Below are 25,426 nucleotides of genomic sequence, written 5' to 3'. Positions count from 1 at the left end.
CGTCGTGAGAATTGTTTTATTATGTTTTATTTTTATTTTTATTATTTTATTACTTCCCTTCTACGTGACTTTACCGAAAGAACCAAGAAGAAGATAGTCATACACTGTTGTCTTGCATGCAGTGAAGTAGCATCTTATATTCAGGCAGATTGGGGTAATTGAGTCATTAGCTAAATTAGTTCCGGCCGGATATTTCAGTGGTTTGCGAATGCAGTTCCCCAATGAGAAGATTGCAAATTCAAATCCTGGTTGGGGGTCAACTCAGTCCTTCGTCCTGCCAGGTCAATAAAGTGAGTACCACCGTTTAGTAGGCAGCCAAGAGTGGTTGCCCTATGAGTGAACTCACTCCTGCCATATCGAATGTAGAATTACAATCGCTGCCTTATGGACTGTATAAACAGGGATTGAGCACTCGCATGTGAAACCTCTGTGGCATTTTTTGTTGTTAACTTTAAGATAAGTTAGATATCAGGGCCGGCCTTACCACCACGCAAGTAAATTTGAATGACTTGCCGGTCAGATAAGGGCACGGAGTCAAGCGCATTCCGAATCACACGCCGACATTACCCCGCGTGTGGCCACACGCGGGGCAATAATTGGCGTGGAGCGTTTACCGATGTAGCGCTTTGCCAGCTCCGAGACCAGGCTCCTCCACGCCACCAGCTGCGTTTTGTTTTCGAAGTCGGTGAAGAAGCCAGACGGGCTGCCCATGAGCTCGAATCCTGCCAGGAACACGAGACACTAACTGCTCTGTGCGGCGCTAGTCTTGCACACGTGTGCGGTACACCGACTCGGACCGCGTCAAAATATGATCACTTGCACGATCGTGTAGGAGGGAGTATTTTTGTTGTATGTGTACGCACCCCTGTCACGTCATTTTAATCAAGAGAGGCTTCATTGGACACATTTTTTTGGTGAAAAAGCAAATTCACTTACGACGTTTGCAATTTCCGAAACAAAGCAAAGAAATGTTTGCAGTGCTTCGGTTACTTGTGGTGTGTTTAATAAACAGTGCAGCCAGTGTTACATTTGATGTTTTCAAACATCAGCCCTACTCACCAGGTCTAAGACCGTTTTGTATGAGAAGCTCAATCATCGAGTCCAGCTGGGTGAAGTTATAATGCAACCTTCCATTCTCCTCCCTGCCAGTTTAGAGATTTACATCACAATTAGAAATGCATTGAGCCACGAGGAGAGCATACATAATCCATTACTGACGTGGCTAATATTCTGCGAGTACTCAAATAAATAATACATTAAGAGAGAGAGAGAGGGGTTAATTGGTGATAAATATTTTTGGATGAGAGAACGAATCCCCCTTGCTGAGTCACCGTGTGTATGACGATTTTTTAGAATCGCCCCGCGCAGCCTTCAACGTTGCAAAACCCAGTCTATCCGGTTTGCCTACCGGAGGTTCCTCGCAACACAAAGGGCTGCGGACAACTACGTTTAAAGGGCAAATTAAAGAAACAATCCGTTAAACAATGTGAACCGCAAACCGCACAATAGAGCAACGCATGTGAATTGTGCGTTTGGTTCTTAATTACTATTCGTGTGCACCCCCCCCCCAATCTCGTCGCATCTGGGAAGACAAGGCAGGCGTTTGTGCCCGGAGAGAGGGATGGTTGATGGGTTTCACCAACACGCATCAACAACAACAACGCAGGGCTCCGCAGTGGGCAGCAAAACGCATTGTTGTACTACACTTCTATACGTCCAGCCTCTATATCTCCCCACCTCCACCAACACGCAATGCTCAGTGTGAATGTGAAGTATGATCAAATATCACCCATCCAGCAGTGGCTTGACACAGGGCTGCACAGAATATTTAGACGTGAACAATGACATTATTTGCGTGGATAAGCAACAAGTGGCACTTTTGAATAGCTGTCCAAGTAATTGTGACTCAGGTGGGTGTGAAGAAGCACTTTTCACTTGAGTAGTCTTACCTGCTCCGCAACTACTTTGGGGCACTTATGCACGCTCTCAAGCATGCTTGGCAGTGAACGTTTACAAGCATTCGCTGGCAAAGTCAAATAAATGGTCTGGTTCTGTATTTAACACGAGTCTCCCTCGTAATGAAAGACCTGTTATGTCTACGGGCTCTAAGAATCCTCATCGTCCGTGGTTTAATCACAATCATCAGCATACAGTACCTCGAGTTCCTACAATGCCACTGCATCTCACTGACACATGAGTTGGTCCCATCGCTCCTTAACGGGCTTTTCAGCTTGACGTATAAATATTAAATCAGGATTATGATGGCATTGGGGTGTCAGTAAATTTTTCAAACCAATGCTCGCAAAAATCAGATCCCAGGCATATGAAGTGCATGTGCTTGTCTGTTTTTAAGGGGATATTACGTTTGTGATTTGAAACAGACGACTCGTAATGCGGGCGACCTGACAAGAGTTACGACTACCACGTCTACCTCGATAGCCTTTCGCTTCCAAGTTAGCCTACACAACAACACTTACCACGGTTAACCTCACCGAACGACAATACTTAACGAACGCGCCAAACTTAGTGCAGTAAAGCAACAACAACAAAACCGCGCAGTAACTGCCTAAAACTCCCTTTAAAAAACAAAAAGTAACACAAAATTGTCAATTCGGCAAACTTTGCTCCTCTCGTCGTCGTTAGAATTCACAACTCATTGCCAGTTGTTTAGCTTGAGTACGGTAAATGAATGACGTGGGGTATCCGCCCCTCTTGTGTGGTATTTCGCCTCTCCCTAAATACTGTATGTGCTCAACTTGCCCCTGCCATGCTGGAGGCTGGGCTATTGCTGTGTGCACCGCCACCGCAGCCGCACGTGGCACGCGCGAGTCGCTGTCACATCACTCTGGTGCTGCTGCTGCGTCCAACACCGCCGCCGTCGCCAACGAAGCTCACTCATGGACGAGCAGGAGAACGAGGACTCGGGTATCAACAAGCACCTGCTCGGTCCTGCCGCGGAGGAGACGGTGAGCAATGCACGCAAATGCAATCCAGTGGTTTAACTTGAGTTTTTGTCGTTGTTGATTCGTTTTCGGTGAAAGGCAACAAAAGTTGAGTTGTTGAGTCGAAAAGAGGGTCAATTACAAATATTGCGGTGCACGTGGGTAGACCAATAATTATTCTTCGTGGGATATCGCCACGGGATTTGTGTTGCTGTAATTCCTTTAGGAGATTGAAATTGGTTGTCATCCCAGATCTGACTTGCTGAGTTGTGGGTCCTTTGTGGTGTTTTGGTAATGAGAGAAGATGAATCTCAGTTGATGCAAATACGGATGTATAAAAAAAATTGTTACAAAAATTTCGTTGACAACAATATAAACATAATTAATGTGCTTCTTGTTATTTGTAAATGGGAAAGCATGTGAAACACGCTTACTAATATATAGTATTCATAAATATGACAGTATTGCTTTATGAACCATTAGTTGGTGTGTTTTGTAAGATAATATCACAAAGTAAATTATACGGAACTTATAAAGACCACAATTAAAATGAAGCAGCATCCCCCCCAAAAATAGCATAAATTAAAGGGACTTTTGTTCATTTGTATTCGACTATCCATTCATTCTCTCACCACTCTGTGTTGATCATGGACAACACTTATTTGTGTAAGCTATGGATTATTGGACTTTCTTTCCTGGTAATCTATGTATATAATTTGTTTTACAGTCTTTTGGAAATCGACTACTGGAAACGGGCAATCCCCATGCATTTCAGTCATTGGGGTTATTTGGCCTTATTCCACCACACTGGTTAGTGCAATTTGGGGAATAGGGATAATCAGGACTGCTTCAGATAACTCACCACCGATATTAGCCGTAGCTGGCAATCGAACTCCGTTCGTCGCGTTTGTAGTGCAGTGTACTAACCGTGGCATCACCACACCACGAAATCTATCCTTCCATTAAACATAATCTATGCCTCGAGTTTTCGGGCTGGCTGCTGGCTGGCCTCCTCTGCACCACAACAGTAACTCTGTTAGTAGCTTCGGGAGGTTGCTACTAAAACTAGCTAGGTAACTGGCTAAACAGAATTTCCCGTGTAACAAATAAACATTTATTTGAATTGAAGTGACGGAGCAATTTTGGAATACGTAATATATAGCAATACCGAAGAGGTGGGAGTAACGAATACAGAAAACTGCTATGGTTCATTTAAAATTGTTCTAACATCTAAATGTTAATTGGGATGTACCGGATTAACAGCAAACAGATTGAAACAAAGTTATTCGAAGTTGCGTATTATGATAAAGCGATCACGATTGCTATGTAAGCGACATGAATGATGAACTTAAAATACTGACTGAGCGCTATGCACAATTTTCATGGCTTCAGTCATAAATATTGATAAAGCATTTTATGTGAAGGCGTTGCAGTTTCGAGTCAAGGTTGAAATATGTCTGATAAAGTATGACGCGAGATAATACGATTGTAATATTTTCCGCACGTCCGATCAGCACGGTTGGCTAAGTACAATGCGAAAGAAGCTTGTTTATTCATCGTGACCCTAAAACTGAACAAAAGAAGTTTCATTGTGTAAAATGACCACCTGTTTGCGTCATCGTTACAGTAAACGTACTGGATGTCATTGTGCACGTACGAGAATGACGTTAAGAAAAATGTTGTTCTGCTGCTCGTCGTCATCATTAGCTATGTATGTATGTATGTTGAACTTCTTTCGCATCGTACTTAGCCAACTGTGCTGATCAGCGGACGTACTGGGAAAGATCAAACTAAACACAAAAAGTAGTTATAAAATAATCGGTTTTCAATTTAGAATGGATAGATCCATCCATCAGTGGACAGATCAATTGAGCTATGATCTATCCACTAATGGATAAAGGCCTCCCTCAAAATGTTTCCATCTCTCACGGTCTTGCAAAGCAACAATCCAGCATGCTGCTGCTGTATTGTTGTTGAGCTGTCTCTATCGTTCTGTTGGATATCCACTCCTTTGCCTGTCACCCCTGTCGTTTTGACCCGACCACTGCTGGCCGGCACCTAAATTTGTACAACGTGTCCTTCCCAGGCCCACTTGCTTTTCATCATAGTAAAAGATATGACGTCTCTAACGTGTGTAAGTTCTCCAATTTCTTTTCCTCTTCCCATCTCTTAAGTGTAATTCCAAGAATGTACCTATGCATGCATCTTTACCTACATTTATTTCTGCCACTACCGAGAACACAAGCTATATATATATCAATCCTGCTATCCAAGGTACATTTGTCTTTAATCTAACACAACTTACTGGCTATTAACAGACATAAGCTTTAATTAAATAGGTGAAACCGCCACAATTTCCAACTCATTTTGCAACATTGGACCTGATGTAGTATCCCACAGAAGCAATTAAACACTCGTTCGTAATAACACGGGGAGCCAAGGTTGTTCAGCCTGGCGTGGGCAAACAAGGTTACGTTGATAGCTTGTCTACGCAGATAAACAAGGCTGACAACAACTAAACTTTGTACGTGACATTCCAATAGAGGCTTGCGCTCAAAAAAATTATCGCAGTCGTATTGATGAACGGCCATAATTGTAACGCACTCCAAGAAATTCCTTATTATGGCGAAACACCCATTCGTTAAACATGTTGGTTGGGCAAAGCAAAATATCTTGAAAGAGGCAATGAAATGCAGGTAACATCTTAATAGTCAAGTGTCCATGTTTCTGATCTATATTTTTCGCCTGATGACGGACGCTTGTGTTGCGTCCGAAACGTCGTGATCGATTATTTTTCTACCTACGTGACTTTACCGAAAGACCCAAAGAGTATGGATTCCTGCAGTAACGAAAGCTTCAAATCAAGGTTTCACCTGTTTAGTTCATTAGTTTGATCCCAATGCATCTTCAATTATTTTCCGAGGGAATACACACTCTGCTGTATTTTCTAGTTATCCCCCCGAGAACAACTACGTATTTTATTGGCTCACAGTGACGACATCATATTTACCCCCCTATATTTATGACTGAAACAGGATAATTTATCCACAAGTATGGCTGTCGCCTAATGATGCTGGTTGTTCTAATTACCGGTGAAACGTCGTACTCGAATTGTAAATGTTGTGGGTTTACTCTCCAACGCACCGGTGTGCTGAACGAGTATTTGCATGTTTGTTTACGTAACAAACCTTACTCATTGGCTGTGTTTGGTGATGGTGTGTTTAACGACAAATTTATTTTTATGCTATTTAACCCAAAAAACCTCAGTAGATATTGGTTGTGAAGCTGACATTAAACTAATTAATTTTGTTGAGAAACTTGCTTCATGTTATCTTTTATTTGTTCGTATTCATTCCAACTTAGCAGTTTTATTTCTTAATTTCTTCATATATTGTGCATTAAAAAAATAAAAAAAAACATAATTGTTTTAACAATGCAGATTACATTCCTACTCGGTATACTATGATAAATGATCATAAATATTAAGAACCCTTTTGGCAATCCAGTGCTGGATGAAATCCTGTACATACTGTGTTAATAGTGTGCAGGTTGTATGTATGTTGAACTTCATTTGCACCGTACAAAGCCAACTGTGCTAATCAGTGGTGCCGGTTGGTTTGGCGTGGGAAGCGGACTGTTCATGTAACCCTCATCACTGATTTCAGCCGTGGAGTTATAGTGCAGTGCATTCACCGCCGCACCACCACTCCACCCCAGTGATGTATACGCATTTTATTAAATAACAGAGCTCTAATTAAGGCACCCTTGGTAAAAAAAATATACATCCATCAGACAATCACTCAAACGTGGGTGATTGTGCAGGGCCTGACCATGTCGAATTTGGAACAAAATACACGTGCAACCAATTTTTTTACTGTTTGGCAATGTTTAGAAATTAACTTTGTGATGTCAAAAAAATGGCTAAACATTCAACGAGGGTTTTTTTCCAGTTTTCTTTTTTTCCACAGTTTTCTTTTCCCCCCCACGGTTCTTTTGCATCAGAAGCTCGAACAAGTAGGCGCCCTGACCGATTTCGCATGACTAAGAAGACCACAACGTTTATTAACTCGCTGGTCAATGAACGCTCGCTCATGAAACTTAATTATCCCAGCAAAGTTCACTTGGCATGCCGTTCCGTATATTGCACAACTAAAACCAGTACTTTTCCAAACTATTTAGAAAAATGCACCATCGATTGCATATGTGGGAAACCTATCTTGATTCCAATGCACTTGTACGAATGCCCAATGAAGAATAACCGTTAAGCACAAACAAAAAGCTCACCACCATCGTCAATAGCACCGCCTTGCAACAGACAGACCGTATTCTCCAGTTTGTAACACGTCCTGGAAAGTAAGACACAAAACCTTTACCCAGCGTCAATAAATGTATACAAATCTGGTTATGCACATGCACCTACCGGATTATGAGATGCATCCAACTTAAAAACAAATACGTACAAGTAAAATAAGTGCATATTATAATCCAGAGAATACGGTAATCGGCTGAAGCTTCAGTCAATGGCACTTCTTCAAGGATCTCTTGCCCTCAATATCCATTCATAAGCATCAGCTGATGTATTATGTATATTCTGTATTCAATGTTTTCTGTTGTAAGACGATGCTATTGATGAATGTGGTATTTTAGGGTTTTTTTCCTTTTGCACCACTGCCAATGCAATCCACTCAACTGTAAAAAATTAGTGCTACAGACCAATATGCTCTTTAGCCTCATTATGCATGTGAAATGTTTACATAGCTGCATACAGTATGATAAACGGAGCAGTGGTTAGTGCATCGGACTATCAACCAGGTAACCCGAGTTTAATTCCAGGCCACGGCTGACATAGGTAGCAAGTGACATCTGGACTGGTCCTTAGCCACCCTTTACCGGCCCACACTGACCAGCACGGTGAAGTATGCTCCAACCATCACCTTCACCAACAATGGCGTGGGGAGGCTATTAATCAGCAGTTCGATTGTCAAAGCGCTCTAGTATAGTGGAAGCATCTTTTTTAAAATCATAAATTAATTATTTAAGTGATATCTCAACTTGTCCTGACAGACTGAACTCAAGAACTCAAGCGTGCAGCGAAGTTGCCTTCATCCAGCTGTGAATTGGCAAAGGGCTCAACATTATTATTATTACAGAGCATTAAAAACATAATTCTTACGAAACATTCAGCTACATACATGACCATTTTGTACCTACAAAGTTAACCTTCACTTACAGAGCTAACCTTCACTTGCAGAGTTAACCTTGGACCCTTTCAACATCATAGGATACAGACCAGTGTAATCTACATTAAATTATTAAAACCGGGGCCAGAAGATCATGTTTACGATGTCCCCTCAGACGCTCTGAGGCACAATAATGAGCAACATGTGGCTGCATTCCTACGTGATTTGAATTTAACTCTGTTTTATGTAAATATACCTGTACCAGGCATTTTCTTACCTATAACCTCGTGAGATTTTGGAAGCTAAGCAAGATGTTTTGAGCCTGGATAGAGCTTGAATGGGTGACCACCATGTACAGTATAAAGAAGATGATGTTGGCTGCTGCAGAGCTAAATTGTCAACCGGGGGGCAGTGCAGACAAATCCATTGTTGTACTGACTGTACTATGTTGCAACGTTTGTTTTCCCTGCTTTCGCCAAACCCTTGCCAACCAGCCTGGCGAAGTAAGGTCAACTCATGGCGTGGTGAGACCCAAACTGTGGACTCACAAAAGAGCTCTAGATGTACATGTCCCAGTCCTCTTATCTCATTCTATTTAAGCATTCTAAACTATGCATGAACAACGCACAGTAGGGTATAACAAAGAGCATCACATCACTATTCACTGCCATGGAAACCCACACGTGGTTAGTGTGGTGGTCCTGTTGAAGGCTCTATTGACAGTCACAAACAAGAAGAGCCTTGATAATGGACCCCTCTCAGCACGTTTTAACCGTGGGCTGAAACGAGTACACAAGCGGGTGAACCTTGGACTTGGAAATCATTACGCTGAACATCCAACCATGCCAACATCACATGCACCATCATGGCCTGCCTGATCAAATCTAAAGTTCAATTCTCTCGCCCCTTTGACGCACTAATAAATATTTAACGGTGACTTGATTAGTGAAGTTATTATGGCAATTCATGCCAACGCTAACCACAATGATCCGATTGCCATGGTTCTCTGTTCCAAATAGGCTCAGAGGGTGCGGTTGGTAAACGGCAAAATAATAATAAACCCGCATTGCTCTGTGGTCCAATAAGTTCGAGTCGGAGACCACCCAGACGTTTATGTTGCAAAATGAAATAAAATCACTTGCATTTTTGATGTTACATAATGTATTGGTATAATTGTCTCATTGGACTTATAGAGGTGACAGTTTGGTTTGAAGATACCTGTTAGACCAAAACATCACAACGTCGTTTGCAGTGAGCAAATAGCACTTATTTAAAAAGTAACATGAACAACAACAAAATCTATGTATAGTTTGAGAAAATTATTAATACAGCGCATACTCCGTGATTAATAGAGTTTACATCTATGGTGTGTGTTAAGTTTGACTCCTGGCCATGCCTAACATCAGAGGCAAGTCATAACTGAACTCGTACAAGGTCTCCCCTTTTCCAATGTGCGCTTTCCAGTTTGGTAAAATAAGCCTTCATGGACCAGCACAGTGGTGGAGGCTTTCGTCTTGTTATGCATTAATAAAAAGGCTAAAATGTATTTCATTTTATGTTAATAAAATATGACGAAGATATGCACGCGCACATTACTAAATGTCAAAAAGACTGCTCTCCGAATGCAAGTTGCATATTATTAAAAAGTAGGATTATATATCATGGGACCTCCTTTGCCAGTACCAAAATATGAGAATAGGTTTTCCCATTTTTTCTGGCAACAAAACAGGTGTTAAGATATTCTTGGTTCTTTCGGTAAAGTCACGTAGAAGGGAAATAATAAAATAATAAAAATATTAAACAATACAAATTATCACGAAGTTTCGACTGCAACACAAGCAATCATCATCAGGTGATGATTGCTTATTATTGTTTCCCTTGTACGTGACTTTACCGAAAGAACCAAGAATATGAATCCCTGCAGTCACGAAAGCTTTAAATCACAATTTAGGTGTTAAGATGTTAAAACCCCAAACTGAAACCTTGATTCCTTGTAAAAGGTTTCAGTTGTCTTTGTGCTGTATGCCTTTTGGCGTCCTCTGGTCTAACACCGTTTTGAGAATAGGCTCAAAAGAAAGCTGTCTCTGGTGTGGACCAATCAGTTTCAAAGACAATGCATATATTATCAGAGTATGTTTTTTGGTTGCATTCTGACCATAGGTATTGTGGTTAATGCAGACATGATTCCTTGTAAAAGGTTTCAGTTTGGTGTTTTAACATCTCAACACCTGTTTTGTTGCCAGAAAAAAGTGGAAACCAATTCTCATGGGATTATATACACAGTAATGACATTGTATAATTAAGTCCGCACCAAGCTCTGTTAAGCATATTGTTTGGATGCCAAGGAAACTGTATTCCAGTGGGATTGGTGGCTCATTCTTGTCAACATTCTATTAATGTGCATCACATTAGTCAAAGCACACCATCTTAACGCGTTTCCAACATCATTTCCTCGTGCGGAAAAAAATTGCTTACATTGTGGTTTTGATATACACGACTACTTAAGTTGATCTAAAAAGGTATGTGACGTCTAGTTCTCATTTTTTTTCATTACAACGCACACACACACACGTGCACGCACTGAACGTATTTTGACACACTCGTTCTGTCACAACCGATGTGGGATGATTGCTGATGTGGCGCCTTTTGGAGAAGGAACCAATCCACTCTTAGCTGCCGGTGGTGAAAGGTCACCAGGAAGACATTAGCATAAAAAGTGGACATTGAGCACGGGCTGCTGCAGTTTGGGACGAGCTTCTTTGGGCATGGCAGGGTTGGTGCTGCCCTACATGCGACTGAGAAGGCATGGTGAGTGAGTGGGAGGGCAACGCCTTCACATCGCCACGACCGGCGATGTACATTATAAAGCGCTGGTTTGTAAAAAAGAAAAAAAACACGCGCTGGTATTGCCACTTGTGTTGGTCAACTTCCTTTTCATTTTTTTTTACTTCTGAGCAGCTGCAGTACTTGTACACGTGACTTCATGTAAAACAGCCGGTTGGCTCTTTTCGGAGGTCAACTGTACTGCAGTTAAAGTACGTTGTGTTTTCACACTTTGCCAAAATGGGGTTGTAAAACACTATAAATGTGCGAGCACATTTGGTACCAGTGATCACAGGGGGGGGGGGGGACAACGTTAAAAGTTGAACGTCTTTTTTTGTCCAATCTCGAAAAACTGGTTATACATGGTAAAAAAAAGGAAGGAACAGTGACCTAATGATGACCATTACAAGATCATGGTCATCACAAGCTTGACCTATACTTCGAGCAGAAGGGTTCAGCTGCACCTGGAGAAAACCGGTACTATTTATTGCCAGTCGCAATTGGATTTTCTACCTGCCTGCAGTATACAACAACAATGTTTGCTGACAAGTTGCTGTTTGTAGATACAATAAAACTCAAGGTGGATAGCTCACAGGAAAGTAGTTTTTTTCACTGCATATTTATTATTGATAACAGCCATGATCAATCCACAACTGGATGAGGGCCTCCCCGTGTTGTGATCTGCTCACAGTCATGCGATGGACTTGCACATGAGCTAATCTCATCGCTCCATCTCCATGGGGGTCTTTCTCAGGCGATTTCCATCATGTCACCACTCTTCCATTGGTCGTCATCCCTTCTACTTGGCAGATCATTGTATGAATGTATGTAGAACTTCTTTCGCACCTTATGGAGCCAACCGTGATAATTGAAGATGCGGGGAAAGGACAACAAACTTAAGACAAAAACGTTTCTCAAGAAATGAGTTTTGAATCTCGATTTAAAAGTGCATAGCTCCAGTGGCTTCCGAATATCGGAAGGAAGATCATTCTAGATGACCACAGAAGCGCATGTGAAAGCGCACGATGCAGTGAACGTCTTTGTTCGATGGATAGCCAAAAGCCGCTGCGAGGATGACCGGAGTTTGCTTGATGGTTTTATGCTCCTTGACGAGAGCATAAACTGTCACTATGATGTCACTAAATTGAGTTGATTTTTTGATCCATGTGTTCCACTTCCCGTCCCATCTCTTGGTGCAACTCCAAGCATGTTTTGCATACTTTTCAGCTTATGTTCTATTATATTCGTGAGGAAAACGTGTAAATACAGTATCGACAAACATACTGTACACTCATTGAAATATATCGTTTACATTTTTTATGTGAAATTTGTTACAAAGTTTATTCTTGTTAAGTATAACAAGAAAGATAGGAATTATAATCTTAAGTATTTTTCCAAATGTATACATCTACTGTAAGAAATGCATTGGCACGGTAACGAATCATGTAAATGACACAATGACGAAAAATAAATGGCTTTTAAAAATGTACTATTTTAAATAAAAAAATGTTCCTATGACATACATCTGTGATACCATCACAATCGGTATGAACCAGAGGTGTGGACTCGAGTCATGTGACTTGGACTCGAGTCAGACTCGAGTCATGAATTTGATGACTTGCGACTCGACTTGGACTTGCATAACAATGACTTTGTCCCACCTATGAGATGTGGACTCGAGTCATGTGACTTGGACTCGAGTCAGACTCGAGTCATGAATTTGATGACTTGCGACTCGACTTGGACTTGCATAACAATGACTTTGTCCCACCTATGAGATGTGGACTCGAGTCATGTGACTTGGACTCGAGTCAGACTCGAGTCATGAATTTGATGACTTGCGACTCGACTTGGACTTGCATAACAATGACTTTGTCCCACCTCTGGTATGAACTCAAAGTCAACAGGTCATCACAGGTAATATTGATTCTTACACACGTTGGCACCACTTCTGCTAGATGACTGTAGTTGTTGTAAGGTCAACGCCCATCATACAAAGGTCTCCTCTTACAGAATGCCCCCCCCCCCCCCCAGTTGGCTTGAAGATTTTGGATGCCAGCTAGGGTTGCCACCGATTCTGGTATTCCCAGGATCATGCTCTTTTTGAGGCAGCTGTTTGGGAATTCTGTAAATCTTACCGGGGCATTCCAAGTCCCAGTTTTCGTTATCTGCATAATAATACAGCACTCAAGAAAATTCATTTAAATGCAGTTCTCTGCTGGTATTGTGCGATATTCTTCCCATGATCTAGATTTTTGTACCTTCAGAGGTGGCAATTTGTTTCATTGCTAAACTCTGGGTGTTCACTCTAATATATTATTCAGGAACCTGCCATGTACAGGTGCCCCAACCATCACAACATCCTCTTCCTACTTACTGGTACAGCTAACGAGTGGATTATCCATGTTGTGGATTAATCATGTTTGCAAAGAAAATAAATAGGTTAAATCTTGACTTAAAGCTTTCGTGACTGCAGGAAATAGGTTAGCTTTACATTCTCACTCTTTATGTTATTAGCCGCTTCTTACTTTTCAAAGATCATTTACCCCAGTGTACACAGGACCACAAACATGTCAGCAAGTAAAGTGATCACTTGCAGAAATAAACGAATTGTGTGTTCTCTGCCTTCACTCTCATTGTAAACATGTAACCAACAAATGTTTAAAAGTCTAATATATGTGCTGTTGTTTTGTCTTAGCCACATGCACACGCCTCCAAAGACCCTTGATAATTCAGCGAAATATTTGGTAATGCTGCGTTGACAGTTATGGATGAGGAAAACTCAACACATTCGTCAATAACACTGACTCTAAAAGGAAAAATACATAATAGGTGACATTTTGGGCATGACCCTTCTTCATAGTTCACTGAGAGTTAGCTGTGCAGATAATACTTTCTTATTACATATTGTGAACTTTCAAAATGCTTTCCTTATCTTGTCATGAAATTCTAAAATCCTCTGCATGCACCTACGAAGAAATGCTCATGTAAATTAAAGATTTAGTTACTGATGTTGATATTACAGAATAAACTGCACCGTGTACGTACTGCATACAGATTATGGCAGGTTCTAGAGACAAAGTAAGAAATCTATAACAGATCTCCTTGAAGAAAACGAACACAAGGAAAGGCTTGGTATTTTTAAGCCCTTCTACTTAAATATACACAATGTTTCTCTTCCTCCTCTGAATACCTCCGTCATTACAACAAGGACACTCACAACACGCCCACAAAAGCCCGGTCTGTAATGAATGGAAGGTTAGTCTAAGAGGGCACACAACTTGATTTTATAGCCCTGGCCAGTGTAATGCTTTACTTCACTGAAAGTCATCCTTGTGTGTTCAAACCGCAACTGAATCGAAGTCATTCATTCACCGGCGATGGAAGCGCCAAGCTTGTGCTTGGCGCTAATGCGGACTTTGTCAACTCTTTCACGTTGTTTGAACAGCATTACGTTTCTAAATTCGTGCCAGTCATAGTTATTTACGGTATATCTCGGAAACCACGCAGGAGAATCAGTTTAAGTTAATGCAAGCCAGCTAACCTGATTTCACACGCAAGATAAAGTCCGTTTGTGTTGAGTTTATGAAGCTAGAGTAATACTCTATAAGCAAATAGGTCAGCCCTGTCGTGGGGGGCTGGAGGGGGCTGACCCCCTCACTCCCCCCCCCTCCTCGCCATTCTAAAGGGTCATCCACTCATCTAAATTCTCATGGTCAAGTAAACAAAAATGCTGGTAGAATATTTAACACCAGTTGTGTTTTTTGTTCAAAGTTCACCAAAATCTGATTAAAAATGTGCAAGCTTCATATGATTCATTTGATATCCCAAATGTCTGCAAGAGTTGGCTGAATTAAATTACCAATGCAGAATGACAGCAAAAGCAGAATGTATCCTTATTATGTTTAGCGTTAAACATTTGTTTACGGTTTGTTTGATATGGATAGTATCGTGCCCGCAATCGTTTGCAATCCCCGTAACCTTGAAACAAGGTTATGCTTCGGGGCTGAAACACTGTCAGCCTGATGGTAAAATTATCCACTTAATATGCAACAATAACCAGATGGTATAGGAACCTTGCATGACACGAGGTAGTAAACCTGATAAAATCTTTCACGGCTAATTTATCTGAAATAGCATTTACTATTTACTCTATTCTGAAACAAACCTTCTCAACACTGGTAGCGAGATTAAATTGTAAATACATTTGCTAAACATAAGCCAGATAATTTGGGGGAAAAAAACCCACAGTATAGTACTTGGCCTCCAATACATTTTTAAAAAGTTTGGTCTCTTACAAAATACACATCAGCGATTGAGTGGGGCAGTGGCCGATAATCTATGAACCCAGAAAACGGAGTTCAATGTCCAGCCATGGCTAACATCAGTGGTGAGTGAATCTGAATGAATCCCGGATGCACGCACCATTCAACTTGCACTGACCAGCGTAGCGAAATATGGTCATAGAACCCCCACCCCCCAACAAGACACTAATTTGCTCTTTAACACTTTCCAACCGAGGTGTAAAGCATTAATGCACCAGCTCCATCTGTCTATCAGGAGCAGAGGGTTCACAATAATGCTAATAAATGATCCAATATACACAAAACCTTCGTATAAAGTTGCATTGCTATTAGGGACACATCCTGAAGAAAACCAGCCACAGTGATTGCAAACTTTCCCGCAACTTAAATCCAGAGCTTAAAGGATAAGCCTCGTCGACCAAGGTCATTGTGTGACACCACCTCGTTGTGAGGAGTTAAACGCATAGTTATTATCGCAATGTAAATACTGTTGAGGACTAACATATTTTGGGAAGCGTTACAGAAGCCATGCATAGCGTTATTTTTCTTCCTTGTTTACTGTCCCTTCAGGAGATGGTGGCCGTCGGGAATGGCTGCACGGAGCCGCCTCGTGGGGATGGAGGCACGTGCGTGCGCATACGTCTGCATGTACGGGAGCAGGCCCCCTTCAATGCAAAGGTGGCGCTGGCCAAGACGGTGGCCAACAACTGCTGCTGCTCCCCCCATGAACTCAAATCCTTCTTCCTGAACCTGTTTCCCGTACTGCGCTGGCTGCCAAAGTACAAGGTACGCGAATGGATACTGGGCGACTTCATGTCGGGGCTCATCGTGGGCATCCTGCTGGTGCCCCAATGCATCGCGTACTCGCTGCTGGCTGGACAAGATCCCATCTATGGACTCTACACGTCCTTCTTCGCCTGCATCATCTACTTCCTCATGGGCACCTCCAAACACATATCCGTGGGCATCTTTGGGGTGCTGTGTCTCATGATTGGCCAGGTGTGTGGAATATTTATACTACTATAATACAAATGTATATAAATGTACACCCCCTTTGTCCCATCCAGACCCTATACGGAGGCTGCTGGGTCCAACCAATTTTTTGCAGCAGTCTCCACTGTTGGCAATTATCAAATGCCATGTGTTACTGATGCTTCCATATCATTCTTCTCTGTTCTAGTGCCTGTTCCACCATATTTTTTTCGGCTTGTCTTTTGCCTTGGTTTCCTTCTACGAGCGTTACTCTTGCTTTGCTGGATTCCTGTTTGGTGGCATTTTTCTGTAACCATAACATAGCAGCTTAAAATACATTTGCAGGATTTTGGTCTTCCTACGCCATACCTGTCATGGGGAGTAATTTGTCTGGACTTCACCATGCTGGTCAATGCGAGTTAGTGAAGGTCAGCCGTGGAACTGGTTCAGAGATATCACTCGCAAAATAAATTGGCAAAATGAAAAAAAAAATCTTCAGAAATCATGCAAAGCGAATAAAAAAGAGAGTAACATTTTAAATTCTGAACGTGCCCTATGCATGCGACCAACTGCAGTTTGTTTACCGTACATTATTAGTAGCCAATCAGTGAAGAGCTTTGTGAGTCTCCCTCACTTGGCCCAATCAGTGGCACTCTTCGCCAGTCTTCCCTCTCCCACCTGCTCAAGCTCCTCGTGTTCATAACATTGTATCATGTGCAGTAATAAAGTGATCATCATCTTCATCATCCAAACGACCATCTAGTGCGAGTGGCCTTATTCGGCGAGAAGTGCGGCTTAAATCCATCTCTTCGGAAACGAAAAGGCAGATCATTAAGAGGGTAGAGGCGGGAAAGATGAAAAGTGAAGTGGCGTGCCCGTTAGGATTTGCGCAGTTCACCTTCAATAGCACGTTAAACCAAGCAGACAAAGTAAAGGCTTCTCTGCAGCAATCTAGTGACCTAACTGCCACTAAACTAACACGCACACGAAGCAGTGTTACTGAGAAAATGGAGAAAATGTTAAATGTTTGGTTGGACAGTACGACACAGCGTGACATTCCACTCGACCAGGTGCTGATAATACAGAAGGCACTGAGCCTAGTTGATGTTTTCCCCTTTTCTTCCCAGGAAATGCATCCCCCCTATACCTCTTCTGTTATAGCTACCTCTGGTAATGAAGTTTCCAACAGCGAAGAGAAAACATGGAACAGATCTATTTCGTAAACCGAATATTACTGTAGTGTTTTCATTCCATGGGTTTGATGTGATGCGGATCAAATGTTTGTACGTTTTTGCAGTCTCCCCAGAATGCAATGAGGTTTCTCATGTTGAGTTGTTCGCATTGAATCCCGTTTCAGGTGGTGGACAGAGAGCTGCAGGTGGCTGGTTTTGCCGAAGAGGGCATTAAAGGGCACGATCACGTCGCCAACAACAGCATGAATTTCTCCATCAGCGATGAAGAAAATGGCTTCACAGTGATGATCGGGGGGCTCCCCTGTGGCCGGAGCTGCTTTGCGATTGCTGTTGGCACCACGGTCACGTTCATGGCCGGAGTTTACCAGGTTCATAGCCATTGTTACCAGCATCACTTTTGCACTTAGAAAGTTCAACCCAATGATACAAATATTATAAACGGTCATTCATATGAAACTCGATCTAGTAATGGTTTATGCAACTGTTAAATGAGCATTGGTATAGAATCTGAGAGATAAAGGGTTTAAGAAAAATGTAATATCGATGTAAACCATTTTGAGAAGTTGATACATTACTCCAAGAAAATGTTTTACTTCATTCAAGTTCCTATCTTTGTTAATGTATGATATCAATAGCATACCATCAGGAGTAAATATGCCTGAAAAATAAATAATACAGTGAATCTTATTCTCAAAATGTACCGAATGCCAATTTTATATTTGATATAAAATGTGGGAGTAAAAAGTTGATCCAACAGGTTTCCAAAATTTGTCAACCCCCCCCCCCAATTTTTTTTCATTTGGGCATATATGCCTACACATCCTACATACAATAGAGTCAGTAGTATCTACACACATTGGGGGGTAGGGGGGGAGGGCATCAGTTGGGATGACGAGCAAGGAGCGTAGCGCCGAGAAGCCCTTCGCAGGAGCTAGAACAAGGCGGCAGCAGGCCGCTCACTATACATACATTAAAATGTGCTTGTAGTGTTGTGAGAAGCGATTCCTTACAATTAATTTAAATTATATGTAAACTATATGCAAATGTCACATTCAGGCACGTGGATCCAAAACAAATTGTATGAGCCAGTAAAATGAGACAAAAAAACATTTGAGCCTCGAGTCAAAATCTCAACTCTAAATCGTGACAATTCGCCAAATATCCTGAGGAGTGAATCATTACATACCTCGTATGAGCTAGGTTATGGAGCGCAAAACAAACCCTTGCACTGGTGTCTTTCTCTCCACCCATGTCGCCCTGCTCAGGTCGTCATGGGAATTTTCCAGATGGGGTTCGTCTCAATTTACCTGTCGGAGCCCATGCTGAGTGGGTTCGTCACCGGCTCGTCCTTAACTGTCCTCACGTCGCAAATGAAGTACCTGCTGGGCATCCACATCCCGCGCACCAGCGGCGCCGGCTCCCTTCTCAAGACCTGGTACCACATTTTCAGCCAGCTCGGCAACACCAACGTGTGCGACGTGGTCACCAGCATCATCTGCATCCTGGTGCTCGTGCCCGCCAAGGAGCTCAATGAACACTTCAAGGCACGCCTGAAGGCCCCCTTCCCCATCGAGCTGGTGGTGGTGGTCGCAGCCACGCTGGCGTCGCACTTTGGCGGCTTCAAGGAAAAGTAAGTCGTCGTTTGTTGTGTCGCGTTGTGCGCGATGTTCCAACATAGCCTCCTCTTCCTCTTTCGTTGCTGAAACGGAAGTCTTTAAAGTTGTTTACTTGGAGATGTGGCAACTTGTCATTAGATAAATAATACATGCTGACATAATGACCAAATCACCCGAGAAAGCACCCAATCCTGTTAGATTTTGGAAGCTAAGCTGGCTTGAGCCTGCATGATGCTTGGATGGGTGACCACCACGCAGGTATTGTCGGCTACTGTTATGTTGTCAACTATTTACTATATTATATTTTACCATGTAAGGCCCACTGAGCTATATTGCTCCTTTTCAGCAGAGACCTGGCCACAAATGATAGCTCAATTAAGTGGCTTATCACGTGGAAATTTATAGCAGCCAAATACTCGAATCGCATGTTTCTAAATGTGGAGGGGAAAACCGGAGGACCCGGAGAAAAATACAAACAACTACGGGGAGAACGTGCAAACTCCAAATATACAGGAGTCAGGGTCAGGATCAAACCCACGACCAGTATACCAAGCCCCTCAAAAGAGGGTCAGTTCAACAAAATCCACTAATACTGTACTATGCTACACCGTTTATACTCCACACTTTGGCCAATCAGCACTGGCCAATGTGGTGAAATATGGTCAAGTAACCCCCAATAACCCGCACTTGTAAAAATCAAACATTAATTACTCGTGGATTTGCTGTGCTGCAGTTACAGTTCGAGCATCGCGGGCCACATCCCCACCGGGTTCTTGCCTCCTCGTGCACCCGAGTGGACACTGATCCCGCGCATCGCCGCCGACGCCGTCCCCATCGCCATCATCGGCTTCGCCATCACCGTCTCGCTGTCCGAGATGTTCGCCAAGAAACACGGCTACGCCGTCCGTGCCAACCAGGTCCGCCTCGGCACTCTTGCAGAAGCGAAGGATATGGGGACTAATGCAGATTTTTAAAAAATATTTTAACAAATGCCTGTTTAAAGTTGAGTGATAATATTGCTTTAAAGCTTACGTGACTGGAGGGATTCATCTTCTTGGTTCTTTCGGTAAAGTCACGTAGAAGGGAAATAATAAAAATAAAACATAATAAAATAAAAATAAAAAATAAACAATATTTCCCTTCTACGTGACTTTACCGAAAGAACCAAGAAGATAATATTGCTTTTGAAATACCTCTTAAATATTAAACAGCATTTTTCTTTCTCTACACAAGTTTGTTATGTATTTCCAAAAATAGAGTTAAAATTCAAATGTATTTTTACTTTTCAGGAAACAATAGAGCAAAATAAGCTTTTGTAAAACAAAGCTGTTTGAGATTTGACAACTATATCTGAGCTACACATCAAAGAGGACATCTGCTGCAGTGATTAAGCAATTAAATCAGCTCCTGTGCAGGAGTGAGATCAACAGCATCAACACTGGACTGAGAGGAAAGATGAAGGCGTGGGGAGGCCTTCAACCAGCAGTGGATAGACAATGTCTGATGATGTCAAACTCATGACTATCTTCTCCTCAGCTCCCCTTTGCCCCAGGATCAAACCCAGCTTATGAACCTGTTTGCTATGCCTGTGTTTCAGGAGATGATCGCAATCGGATTCTGCAACATCGTGCCCGCCTTCTTCTACAGCTTCACCACGAGTGCCGCCCTGGCCAAGACCCTGGTCAAGGAGGCCACGGGTTGCCAGACACAGATGTCTGCCGTCGTCACGGCCGGTGTCCTCCTCCTCGTGCTTCTCCTCATTGCCCCGCTCTTCTACTCGTTGCAAAAGTGCGTGCTCGGTGTCATCACCATCGTCAACCTCCGCGGGGCGTTCCGTAAGTTCCTGGATATACCGCGGATGTGGCGGGAGAGCAAGGTGGACACGTCCATTTGGTTCGTGACAATGATCGCGTCGGCGCTGATCAGCACGGAGATCGGGCTGCTGGTGGGCGTCTGCGTGTCGCTGCTCGTGTTCATCGTGCGCACGCAGAGGCCGCGAGCGGCGCTGTACGGGTGCGTGCACGACACCAACAATTTTTACGCCGACCTAGAGGCGTACAGCAATGTGGCGGAGGTTCCCGGCGTGCGCGTGTTTCACTTTGACGCGCCGCTTTATTACGCCAATAAGGAATATTTCAAGTCGCAGCTCTCTCTCAAGACCCAAGTCAATCCCGCGCTGGTGTTGACAGCGCAGAAAAAACGACAGGAAAAGCTGCAAAAGCGGAAGAAGCTTTCGGGCAGCGACAACGGAGAGATCGTGAACAAGCAAGCAATGTTAGAGTTAAATAATATTCTGCCGACATTTGACTTTCACACAATAGTCATTGATTGCTCAGCAATGCAGTTCATGGACTCGGTGGGTGTAGGAGCAGTTAAGTCCATTATGAAGGACTATCAGAGTATTGGCATCAGGGTTATCCTGGCATGCTGCAACCCATCGGTTATGGACTCCCTCCATCGGGGAAAGTGCATTTCCACCATCGAAGACAACCTGACCTTCTGCTTAATCCACGATGCGGTGTTGTACGCAGAGGCTGAAGAAAGGAAAAGTCACCACGACAACAACGTAGCGATCGATGGGTTGGAAGTCAATCGGGAGGTGGGAGCCTCTGAAGTTTAGGAGGCAATCAAACGAGACGTTTTTAAATGATTGCTGACTGGCACATGCACAGCCTTATATGATTGGCTACATTTACTGCATTTTTGAGTTCTTCAAAACATGCGTTAACAATACCATACGAGGTATATGAATGCAATGTACAGTAAATGTAGAGTGCCATAGATGATGCCAGTTTATGACTAACTTCACAAACACAGAAACTACAAACTTAGCATTTGATTGAAATGAAAACCAATCAACTGCACTAATATTCTGATCAAACACAAGCACTTGGAAGTGAAATCTATTTTTGAAAAGAAAAAAATGTTGCACAGCTTAATGTACTGTAAATACTCGGCTTTATAAGAGTATTGTCTTCTTGAGATGGGAGGAAAGATGCTTTCCTCATGAAAAACCAAAGCACTTCTATCCATGAGCATTTGACTATATATATAAGTCAAGGTTAGGCTTCGTCTTAAGTGAATTCAACTGTTTGTAGCAAATATGGTAACAAATGCAAATTTTAGTCTCCATTTTTATATATATATACACACAGAAATATATTTTTAAAAGAGTACAAAAAAAATACTTTGAAGCACAGTAGTTGCGTATATTCTAGCTCGGAGCTAGTTTTGAGTAGCCTTAACAGTCGTCAGTGTACAAGTACAGTCAATGGTTTGCTTGACCGGGTTAAATCTAACATTACCACGTGAAGGAAACACCAACAAGTCTAAACCTTCCACATAGACATATCAGGTACTAATTACCTTACGGTTTATGCAAATAGCATGAAATAATGAAGCAAATATTACTTTACTGCAGTTGTTGATGCAGTGCATATCTGTTTTGGGCCCAATAAACTCTTGGGAGATTTTTTTTTTTAAATACCAAGCTGTCTAAAGTTTGTCATACACATACAGTAGTTACTTGCTACGTTAAACTACTGCTTTTATTGAGACTGTCTAAAAAAACATTAAAGAGTGGACTGTTAGTCCTTCACATACTGTGCCTTAAACCGCTGCTAGAAATGAAACACTCGCGTGCCACAACATTAACCGTGTTTCCAGGCCAAGATCTCATTGTCATATCTGGTTATGGTCCATGAGCAGATATCGTGATACAGCAAGATACCTCTTGAGCAGTTCACCCTAAACATGGACCAGTTGAAGTCTGAGAGCAACTGAGGTGATCGTCTATTTGCCCATCATAAATCACGGTGTTACCCATCATAAATCACGGTGTTACCTGATAGAATGGACGGGGGATTTTTTTTTTACATTCAACTCGGGTCACGCGAGGATTGTGTCCTCACGGCTATTTGAAAGGTGACCGATCAGTACGGCTAAGAAGCTTGCAATAACAGATAAATATTGTCTGTAGGTTGTTGCGAAGTGGTAGGGCCTCGTCTGTTCAAGGGCTTTATGCAATGAAGTCCTGGGCCGTATGTTCCCCACCCCTGTGGTGTATATACCTACACCAAGCCTTACATGTGCGAAGCGACATTACATGTAATATTTCTGTTATTTTATTTCATTGTTTTCTATTTAAGCTAATATATATGCAGAACTGTACTGTAATGCTGTGCAGTGGCTGGGTGGTCTATGTGTTTGAGTGCGTTATGGGAAAAGTATTCATGAGATTTTTGATGTTTTATAGTGGATATATCTCAAAAAGGAGATATAGCTCAAAAGGATATATCTCAAAAAGGAGATATGTTGGTGTCACGGCCAAATAAATCGTCCGCAATGAAAATTAGGCATGTGAATAAACATGCTAGAGGGCCTCATTTTTAATCAAATGTATGCACTTTTAAGCTTGAGATTTCGCACGTGATGATGTAATGTTTTTAATGAATAAAAACGTAGAAAAGTACCATTGCACAAAATGCACGTATTTTACATGTGAAGCCCATTTGTCAATACACTGCTGGATGAGGACCTCCCCATGCCATGTCAGTCATGGGAGAGATTTGACCAGACTTTGCAACGTTGGTCAGTGTGGGTTTCTGATGGCAGGGAGCATAGACAAACAGTACAACAAGGGATTGTGTGAAAATTACTCTGTGTCGACCACAACATAGCCCCGCAAGCCTGTGAACATCTGTTTTATGTACGGTGGTTGCCCAAGAATTATTCAGGCTCAATCCTGCTTAGATTTGCAGATCCAATGATAGCAGGCACATTCTGGGGGGTGTGGTCATAGGAACTTTGCACAATATATATGCAGTAGTTTACTCTAGGGGGAATTTTTAATAATGTATTGATCTTTAATGATTATACATTTTAAATTGTATGTATGACTAAACCAGCAGAGATGGCAATGCAGGTGTGTTTTATTAATTCACATACTAAAAGCATACCATGTCAGGTACTATCCCCTTATACTGTGCCTTTTATTGATGCTACTGTGACGTAATGGTGAGCAGATTGGACTTGCAAGCTCGAGTTCGCCTGGTTGAATATCTTGGCGTGGCAGCTAAAACAATGGGCACCTCTGTCCACCCAGCAGTATAAATGGGTACACCACAGTTCGTCAATAGGCAGATAGTATGTGGTGGGGTAAAGTGTGGGAAACCCACCTCTTGCAAGATGTTTGGCCATCATGGCAGAGTAAACCCAAATGCCTTCCAGAGGGCTCCCTCTCATGAAAGCCCTTCTGCCACCAGTGGGGTGAGCAAGACATTGCAGAGCTGCACCTTTACCTTTTTTAGCCCCTTTTACTCAGCAGGATGATACACTTTTGCAATACACTTGCATTATATACATTATATACTGTAAAGTGGACAATATGTTGAATGTTTATGTGTGCTTTCACTCAGTTTTCTGGGTTTAATGTATCTTGCAGTGTCTCTGTGGAATTATCAGGTGAAAGTATATGCCTCAATACCCTGCCAAATTAGGGTAATTACTAACTTGATTTAATGGTGATTATGGATGGCGTTGGTTTGTGTAAACTGGGAAGTTTCATTCTATTATTCACCTACGTTGAAAATGGTAAAATTAACTTATACATTTTGCGTATGTTAAATTATTCAGCATAGGTAGAAATAAATGAAGACATGTTTCAGGGTTGGTAACAATTGTGCCCTCTCTATATTCTGTGAAACATATATATTCCGATTAAAAAATATATATATATATCTGCCTGTATTTGCAGTGTCCAATTTCCATGCAGTATTTTTGCACTCGTATAATATTAATAATTTAAATTACTGTTAACTAATATGTTTCATGTAATGTCCTTTATTTTTAAGTTCTCACAGCATTAAGCAAAACATTATATTCTGCACACATGAAAATAAACACTATACTGTAAAATCAGAACCCGCATATGACAATTATTCGAACACGAAACTTTCATTCACATTCTGTAGTTCCGTCAACTACAAAATGCAATTACATCAAACACAAAGCATGCAAAAATAAATACCAATCGGCTGTTTTAGCTCTAATGTGTTTTCGGATTATACCACGTGTTGTTAGGCATATAGCCATAGGCTTTATCCCATATTCTGTGATAACCTTTAGAAACTGAATATTGAATTCCTGAAAAAGCACGCAGCAAATAACAACATCAAGTTCCTGCATATGCGGAACTGAAACTGGATATTGGTATTCTTTGGTTATTTCGGTAAAGTCAAGTTGATGGATATTGGTGGTAATTGCTGGGTACTTTTCAGTAACTGGATATCCAGTTTATGACGAAGATCCCCTATAAGGGATTAAACGTATGGCTAAAATGCCAAACAACACGAGGTATAGTACAACCCAAAAACACATCAGAGAGCTCTGCAGACA

The 25,426-nt window shown here is 42.0% G+C and overlaps 2 protein-coding genes across 9 annotated transcripts in view; one reads left to right on the top strand and one right to left on the bottom strand.

The window, feature by feature from the left end:
- Window positions 1–25,426, bottom strand: part of IDUA (alpha-L-iduronidase) — a 54,218-nt gene that overhangs the window by 22,020 nt on the left and 6,772 nt on the right. For 4 of the 8 annotated variants that reach the window (XR_013585924.1, XM_078599255.1, XM_078599257.1 and 1 more), the window contains 2 exons: window positions 1,060–1,142; window positions 615–722 (listed from right to left, as the gene is read on the bottom strand). Coding sequence is in view for 7 of the 8 variants with exons in the window: in XM_078599255.1 (XP_078455381.1) it covers window positions 615–722; window positions 1,060–1,142 (191 nt within the window). In the remaining variant the exon portion in view is untranslated. Of the gene's footprint in view, window positions 1–614; window positions 723–1,059; window positions 1,143–2,363; window positions 3,296–25,426 lie in introns of those variants that run through there. The other 4 variants (XM_078599258.1, XM_078599259.1, XM_078599261.1 and 1 more) reach the window with 3 other exon arrangements.
- Window positions 2,749–24,772, top strand: LOC144721556 (sulfate transporter-like). The gene is made up of 6 exons (XM_078599263.1): window positions 2,749–2,966; window positions 15,820–16,248; window positions 17,579–17,782; window positions 18,680–19,044; window positions 19,764–19,947; window positions 20,628–24,772. Exons 1-6 carry the CDS (start codon window positions 2,898–2,900, stop codon window positions 21,648–21,650), a joined length of 2,274 nt encoding a protein of 757 aa, XP_078455389.1. The 5' UTR covers window positions 2,749–2,897; the 3' UTR covers window positions 21,651–24,772.

This window comes from Lampetra planeri, chromosome 12 (genome assembly GCF_965212315.1).
Source record: "Lampetra planeri chromosome 12, kcLamPlan1.2.h2, whole genome shotgun sequence".
NCBI classification, from domain to species: domain Eukaryota; kingdom Metazoa; phylum Chordata; class Hyperoartia; order Petromyzontiformes; family Petromyzontidae; genus Lampetra; species Lampetra planeri.
This window is presented reverse-complemented; position numbering and strand designations above follow the sequence as displayed.

Coding starts and splice junctions, on each gene's coding strand:
- LOC144721556 (XM_078599263.1), top strand. CDS start 2,898: ATGGACGAGCAGGAGAACGAGGACTCGGGTATCAACAAGCACCTGCTC. Junction 2,967..15,819: donor GTCCTGCCGCGGAGGAGACG/GTGAGCAATGCA, acceptor CTGTCCCTTCAG/GAGATGGTGGCCGTCGGGAA. Junction 19,948..20,627: donor ACGCCGTCCGTGCCAACCAG/GTCCGCCTCGGC, acceptor CCTGTGTTTCAG/GAGATGATCGCAATCGGATT.